The following is a 7671-nucleotide window of genomic DNA, read 5'->3' on the forward strand; positions in this document are numbered from 1 at the left end:
CTCCAGAGACGCCGAATGCGTCCGCCACATCCTATCACCCACCGCGCACGGGAGTCCTCCGGACGGATCTCCCGGCGGTAGCGACTCTTTCTCCCCGGCTGCGTCGTGGCTAGGCTCCCCCCCCCCCCCACACACACACACACAATCCACCACAGCCGCTCCCTCTCTGCACCCGCCAGCACACACACCCCCTCTCCCCGTCTCGACCGCGCGCAGGCCAGCCGGCCCCAGCGCGGCCCCCGCCTCCGATGCGCGGCGGGCCTGCGCCCGCTGCGGCCAGACCATCTCGCTTGGGCGGCCCACCTCCTGCAACACTTGCGGCCAACCGCAATGCGCGAAGAGGGCAGTGCGGCTGCTGGGCGAGGGAGTTGCTGGCACCTGGAAGGAGGTGCGAACTCCAGGAGGCAGAAGGGGCACGCGGGCGCCGATCTCGGAGGAGGCGGCGGCGCGCTACGCGGCGGCGCTCCGGGCGGCGCTCCAGGCGGCGAGCCAGGCGGCGAGCCAGGCGGCGGCAGAGCGCAAGGCGGCGCAGGAGCAGCGCAAGGCGGCGGCGCAGGAGCAGCGCAAGGCGGCGGCGGCAGAGCGCAAGGCGACCGCGCGCAGGCCAGCCGGCCCCAGCGCGGCCCCCGCCTCCGATGCGCGGCGGGCCTGCGCCCGCTGCGGCGCGACCATCTCGCTTGGAAAGCCCACCTCCTGCAACACTTGCGGCCAACCGGAATGCGCGAAGAAGGCAGTGCAGCTGCTGGGCGAGGAGATTGCTGGCACCTGGAAGGAGGTGCGAACCCTGGGAGGCGGCTGGGGCACGCGGGCGCCGATCTCGGAGGAGGCGGCGGTGCGCTACGCGGCGGCGCTGCAGGTCGGCGGCGGCGGGAGGGAGGCGCTCTCTGAATGTCCGCGACACGTCCGTGACGTGCCATATAGGAGGCGACGCAGCGCAAGGCGGCGTCGGCGGCGCCAGGGCGGGAGGCGCTCTGCGGCATGACCGCGACACGGCCAGAGAGAGAGAGAGAGAGGAGGGGGGGGGCGGACTACACGGGCCGAGATTGGGCTGGGGGGCTGAGCACGGGGTTCACCTAACCGAGGGCTGCCTTGCGTGGAGCTGAGATATATGGCGGAGATGCCGCCGAGACGCAGCCTAGGTAGTGAGTGCTGTTCACACACAACCTTGTGGGTAGGGCCCTCGCTCGAGCGAGCGCGTCTCCACGGACCCCAAGATGGTCGGCCGTGCGGCCGAGCATCTGGAGGACGCCTACAACGCAGAGAAGCTGCACTCCCTGAAGGACCTCTACGAAGAGGTGCTGAGGACGGACGTCGCGGACGACAAGTCGCGCATCCTCCTCTCGGCGGGCTGCGCTGCCTCGACCGTCGACGCCAGCGCATCCTGTTTGTCGACCGGACGGCGTAACGAGCGTGTAGGTGCAGCTCCCCGGCTACGCCTCCAACAGCACCGCGGCGCAAATGCTGGCGCGGCGGGCTGTCACGGCGCTGCAGAAGAAGGGCCGTGGCCCTCTGCGCCACTCTTACTTTTTCTGTCCACCCCCCTAGTGACACGTCTGTTCTGTGCTAGCCGTAGGACTCGACATCAAGAACGACCAGTACGTGCTCGACTACAAGCTCCTGCCGCTCGGCGCGGAGGAGCACTGGCAGTCCGCGGCGCGCCCATCCAAGCAAGCTCTGCTGCGCAGCACACTCCGTTAGACCCACTTCCCTTAATTCAGGTGGAGCAAGGGGCGGCGCCCATCGCCGAAGGCGACCGCGCCGGGTGCATCTGGCTGCACGTGCCAGTGCTGGTGGGCGAGGCGACGGGTGTGACCATGCTTGCGGTGGCCGACTACCGCGCGGGCAACGAGCCCTCCAAGGAGGAGATCGACGCCATGCCCCGCTTCACGGAGAACGAGCTCACCGAGGCTCTCTTCGGAAGAGGGGACGGCCAGGGCTCGGCCCTGGGCCTGTGAGCATGCGCACACTTAGCCCACACAAATCTCAGGCATCTCGGCAAATCTCGGCCGTTGCCGTCCATCCTTGACTAGTCTCGGAATCTCAGTGAATCTCGTCAAATCTCGGCGAATCTCCAGCGAATCTCCAGCGAATCTCCAGCGAATAGGTACCTGCATCTGAAGTCGGTCGCTGGCAAGCCCGTGAGAACCGACAGCAAGGTGTGACCTTACAGCCACCTCCCGTGAACAGGAAACCACAACTACATAAGCTCGTAGCAAATCCTGGTGGCGCCCCCGTCCTCAGGTGCTCCAAGTGGCCGCGTCCTTTGCCGCCAACCGCATCCGACTTTGCGAGGGAGGATGTGACAGGGAACTGGGGGGCGGCATCCTTCCCTCCACCTACGGACCGGGCGCGGGCTCCGCTGCCATCTCGGACGGGCCCGGCGACATCGACAAGAAGCAGTACGACAAGCAGCTCGAGCTTCGACTCGCGACGGTGCTCTCGTCGCTAGAGGCGCGCTCGGTGTGAACGGCGTCTCTTCACGCCTCAAGCTGTGAACAGGCACGTGCTCTCGTCGCTGGAGACGCGCTCGGTGTGAACGGCGTCCCTTCACACCTGCAGCTGTGAACAGGCACATGCTCTCGTCGCTGGAGACGCGCTCGGTGTGAACGGCGTCTCTTCACGCCTGCAGCTGTGAACAGGCCGACTCGACAAAGGCGGCGATCTCCGCCGCCATCCTCGAGAGCTTCGTCACGGCCAGGGCGCTGTCGGAAGCTCGCCGCGTGAAGCGCAAGAGCTCCCGAGGCAGCGGTTGGGACTCTACCTACACCGAGGTCGAGGGCGTGCCGCTCAGCGACGAGCAGGCGGTCGACCTGGCAGCGAAGGCGTGAGAAGTGTTCGCGGGCAAGAGACGCTCCCAGGGATGGACGACTAACCGATTGTGCCACCTGCAGGTGACAGCTGCCTGCGCCAGCATCTCACCCGCCAATCTCTCGACAACGCCGATGCTGAGGGCGGATGCAGCAGCGGCGGCGGACATCGAAGGTAAGTCGCGCGACGAGATTAACCGAGATTGGCAGAGATGTGTTCGGCGAGATTAGCCGAGATATATTCTGCGAGATCCAGCGCACTCACCAATTCACACACCCAATGCTGTGAACAAAAGGCGATGTGCCGATGGCCGAGGCGCAGGAGGACGACGAGGAGCAGGGGGGCGAGGAGGAGGGGGGGGAGGGCGAGGAGGAGGAGGAGGAGGAGGGTGGCGGTGCTGGGAGTGAAGAGGTCTAAGCCTTAATTATGAACGGCGCCTCTTCACACCTCTCGCCCCGTGCATAGGTGACGGTGTGATGGGTGAGGCGCGCCGCCTGCTGCACGGGCGGGCGAGCGTCCCCCTCAAGTCCGGCGGCAAGCTGCTCCTGCGGCAGTTCGGTTCTTTGCCGGGTCGAATGCAGAAGAAGTTCCTGATGGACCCGGTCTTCACCAAGGCCTCTCAGTCATGGCGCCATAATAATGTGTCTGCAGCCTCCCCCGTTGATCCTCTCTGTCTCCCACACGTAGGCGCACGTTTTTCGTCTTCAAGTTTACCTGGCGTGGGTGCCCGCCGGAGCGGTGCCGCTTGCGCTGCACCGAGATGGCCCGCCACTCGTCACCGTCGGCCGCCTCTGCGCGCGCTACGGGCTCGTGGCGTGACTGACAGACTCAGCCGGCGTCGACACACTCTCGCTGCATTTGTCTTGTGTTTTATACATTATCACAGCGTGTCCGAATTGTGCATCCCAGGGTTCTTTTTTGCTTTGTTGTGTGCCGGGAAAGAATTTTCAAGGATATAATAACGCGCATCTCGGGCAGAAGGGAACGACGCGACAGAGGAGGAAATGACAAGGGAGAGAACGACGAGAGTGGGACGACCGCGAGGTGGCATGAAGGTTGCAGCGAGAAGCGGCGAGAGACTGCGAAGAGAGATAGGAAGAGGCAGACTCCCTAGGGTGGGCGACGGCTAGCGCACCACACACCTCTCCTTAAAATCCCTGTGTGGTGGCGGCGTGCCGTCCTCCCATCCCTCCCTTGGGTTGTCTGTTTTCTTTCTTTCTTTTCTTTCTAGTGTGAGGTGGGTAAAAAGGAACAGGTCCCCGCCCTTGCGATCTTTGTGCAGGGTTCTTTGTGGGTGTGGTCGGCGACTAGCCGGGGTCGTCCTCCCGATGGGGGACTAGAACTAGCCGTCTTCCACATGGTCCCTCGGGTCCCTACTGCTCCTAATTTCTTCGTACATCCTCCTGCTGATCTCCGCAAAGTCCTGCTCCCTCCCTCGTCTCGCCCTGCGCGTCTGCTCCGCCTCCCCGTCGTTTCTGCCCTGCGTCGTCTGGCGACGGGTCCTCCATAGTCGGTCGAGGTCGCCGCCCTCCTCGACCTCGTGCCTCTTCCCAACGTTCCCTCGGCGGCCAATGGCGATGCCGTCTGCTCCGGGTAACGCAGACTGCACTCCAAGTGCTCCAAGTGCTCCCTCCCCCAGCTCTTGACAGCTCCGACAGCGTCTGACAGCAACACCCGACAGCTCCGACAGCGCCCGACAGCTACAGATCCCCTCGACTGTCAGACACGCACCCGACAGCACCCGACAGCACTGACAGCACCTGACAGCTGGTCTGACATAGGCACCTGACAGAGCCTGACAGTGCCCGACAGCCCGACAGATCACCTGACAGCCTGACAGCCTGACAGCCAGGGCTCAGGCCGCCGCGCGCCCCCGGCCCGCGCCGGCCGGGCTCGCGTCACGCTCACGCGTCACGGGCGTGATGCGCGTGTCCCTCGAGGCGTGACGCGTGGTCGGCCCCGTGACGTGAGCCGTGTGGTTTTGTGCCGCGAAGAGCGCGGATCGCGATGTGGAGGTTCTCCAGTGCTCAATATTTACCGGTATGGGAGTTTTTGGCTAATCAAACCCTAGGCCTGAACTAATCAAAAAGTGGTATCGAATACCACTTGCCTCACGGAAAGCAAAGCGAGTGGGAGTGCCTTTTTGGTGGCAAAATCGGCAAAATCGGCAAATACCGGGTATTTTTTGTGGGTATACCTGTACCTGGAAAAACCCGGGTATACCCGGGTAATACCTGTGCACTTTTGCATGCTTTCGCCTTCGGGACCACACACACAGCCGCTACACTAATGAAAATCAAAAACCCCGCATACCACTTTCGCATACCACTTTACCATACCACTCCAAAACTAATCAAAATATCACCAAATACCAGTCTCATACCGGTAAATATTGAGCACTGAGGTTCTCGATGCGCAGAAAAAAATCGTAGAGTGATTCGCGTCGTTCGGTTTTTTGTCAATTATACTTAAGTCTTTTTGTGCATCTGGTCTCATCACGAACACGAACACACCACCATGCACACAGCGGTCAGCGCGCCACACAACGATCAACGTCAACCGCGAGCGCGAAGCGTTCAAAATCTCAGAAGCGTGACTGCTCTCATTCATAGTTACGCATAATGTACTCAGCAATCGCGACGAGGAGAGGAGCATATCCGATATCGTATAATGTAAAACACATCGGTCATCGCGACCCCCGGGCCCTACTCTGCTACTCGTGTCGACATACTGGGCTGGGTCTTTAGACATTGTGGGGTTGGCACTCCCATCGACCCTCATGACCTCCTGCGGTCTCTGAGATGGACACCAGTGGGTGTGGGACCACAGCCAGGATACACTCGAAGGCTGGGTAAGCAGTAGAGGTCGATACTCGACGCGTCCCACATGGTCTGTGTCGCTGTCGGCACGCTGTCGACAGGACGTCGAGCGACACCGGTGGCAGTGCCACCCAGGAGTGGTCGGTCGGTCTCCCGTCATGAGAGAGCCACCATGTGATCCGTATGATGATTCCTGACAACCGCCTCAGTCAACTTTCGTCACAGTTCCCGCTCTGAGAGGAGCTGCGGGTCAGTTCGACAGCTGGAGCTGTGTCGCCGGCGTGCGGCGGCCTGCCTCCGGAGGTGCCTCTGAGGTGGACATTTTTTGGTCGCCGTGAGAGAACGCGTTCGAATTTTTACTCCGGAACTTCAACTCCGCACGCGCACCAACCAGGGCTACAATAGTGCCAGTGAGGCGGAGGCGCGAGTCGGAAGGCCGCGACCGTGAGTTGGTCCCCCAATTTTCCTACAATCGCTGTCGACCCAGCCACGTAACCGCCCTCGGCCGCTCGAGCGGCGCGTGCATTTTAAGTGTAAAGTTATATCTCTGGACTCTATAGAGAATCACGAACTCGAGGCAAACACGAAACACCGTGCACAAACACGACCGCAAGTTTGGCAGTCTCCCTGTCCAGTGGAGCTGCCCGCTCGTCCCGGCTAGCAAGTCTACACCGCGCCGCGAGAGCGGCGAGAGCGAGGCGGTGCCCCGCGCCGGCGCGCGACGCCCCGCCGCTCTCCGAGCCTCGGGTCGAACGACCCCCTACCTCTGCCCCCGGCGTCACCTCGCGGCGAGCACCGCCAGCTGCGTCTCGACGTTGCGCAGCTCCTCCTGCGCTGCCTCGAGCCGGGCGCGGTGCTCCGTCGCGTCGGCGAGCAGCCGGCGGCGGCGCGTCTGCAGCTGGAGGCGGATCTGGTGCATCGCCATCAGCCCGTCGGTCGAGCTGGAGATGCGCGCGCCGGGCGCCTCGCCCGACGTCATGTTGACGGCGTACGCGTCCTTGGCGAGCACGGGCGGAACCACGAAGTCGCCGTGCAGATCCGGGCAGCGCTCGAGCCCGGCGCCGATGCGGTGGCACTTTGCGAGCAGGTCGGCGGCGATCCGCTCCGAGACGAGCGAGTCGTGGCGGTAGTCCGGGTGCGAGAGCACGAACCGGCGCATCCACTGCGCCGGCGTGAGCAGCTCGCCCGAGGCGCGCGCGACGACGAAGTCGAGGTACTTGTTGATCGTGGCGAGGGTGGTGGTGTCCGTCTTGATGAGGTCGAGGTAGGTGAGGATCAGCGGCACGAGCCCCTTGAAGGAGCCCTTGCCCGCCATGATCTCGAAGAGGGAGAGGTCCTCCACGCCGGCCGTGCTGCCGCAGCAGCTCGACGCAGCGGCGCGCACCGCCTCGGCCAGGTCCGCCTAATGCCGCACCCGCCGCCGAGGTGAGGCTGCCGGCGGATCACGCAGCCGCGTGCGGTGCGGTCCCGCGCCTCCCGCTTGGTCGGCGAGGAGGGCGGCCGACGCGCGTGCGAGCCTGCGCGCGGCGGCGGGCAGGTGGGCGGCGGGGCGAGGGGGAGGGGAGGGGGGCGCTTATGCTCCGCACCGCTCGACGCGCCCGAGATGGGCGACTGGCGGAAGCAAAACTTGCCCTGGGTGACTGCGTCCCGCTCGGCGGCGCGGCGCATGTTGCAGTCGACGCACGAGATGGGCATGTAGAAGTTGAGGTTGAAGTAGAGGATGACGCGCGAGACGAGGACGACGAAGACGGTGAAGGCGGCGTTCTCGAAGTCGGTCAGCTGGACCTGCAGCGAGAGGGAGGCGGCTGTGAGAGGGAGGCGGCTGTGAGAGGGAGGCGGCTGTGACGACGGAACGAGGAGGCTGCGAGCGTGGCGAGGCCGCGCTGAAGCCGCCATCGACCGGGACTCGGTGCCGGAGATCTGGGGAGATCTGGGGAGATCTGGGGAGATCTGGGCAGATGTGCGCCTCCATCGACCGGAACTCGGTGCGCCAGCCGATGTGCGAGTCGCTCTTGGCGGGGGGCGGCTTCCAGCGCACGGTCTG

At 64.1% G+C, this 7671-nt stretch overlaps 2 protein-coding genes across 2 annotated transcripts in view; one reads left to right on the forward strand and one right to left on the reverse strand.

Annotated features, from left to right (window-relative positions):
- Window positions 1–2320: 2320 nt before the first annotated feature.
- EMIHUDRAFT_449953 (hypothetical protein) lies at window positions 2321–3738 on the forward strand (the record flags this gene model as incomplete). Its single annotated transcript, XM_005780727.1, has 6 exons — window positions 2321–2433; window positions 2640–2822; window positions 2892–2982; window positions 3104–3202; window positions 3274–3422; window positions 3496–3738. Coding segments are annotated over 5 exons (490 nt in total), but the record flags the coding sequence as incomplete, so codon positions are not given.
- A 2425-nt stretch (window positions 3739–6163) lies between these two features.
- The window catches only part of GSH4_1 (gamma-glutamylcysteine synthetase), a gene marked incomplete at its 5' end in the record, with an annotated part of 3549 nt that continues 2041 nt past the window's right edge, over window positions 6164–7671 (reverse strand). Inside the window, 3 exons of the mRNA XM_005780728.1 lie at window positions 6164–7029; window positions 7269–7412; window positions 7594–7671. Coding sequence (XP_005780785.1) covers window positions 6406–7029; window positions 7269–7412; window positions 7594–7671 — 846 coding nt within the window. The 3' untranslated portion in view covers window positions 6164–6405. The remainder of the gene's footprint in view (window positions 7030–7268; window positions 7413–7593) is intronic.

The sequence above is a fragment of the Emiliania huxleyi genome, assembly GCF_000372725.1.
Source record: "Emiliania huxleyi CCMP1516 chromosome Unknown EMIHUscaffold_21, whole genome shotgun sequence".
Taxonomy (NCBI): domain Eukaryota; phylum Haptophyta; order Isochrysidales; family Noelaerhabdaceae; genus Emiliania; species Emiliania huxleyi.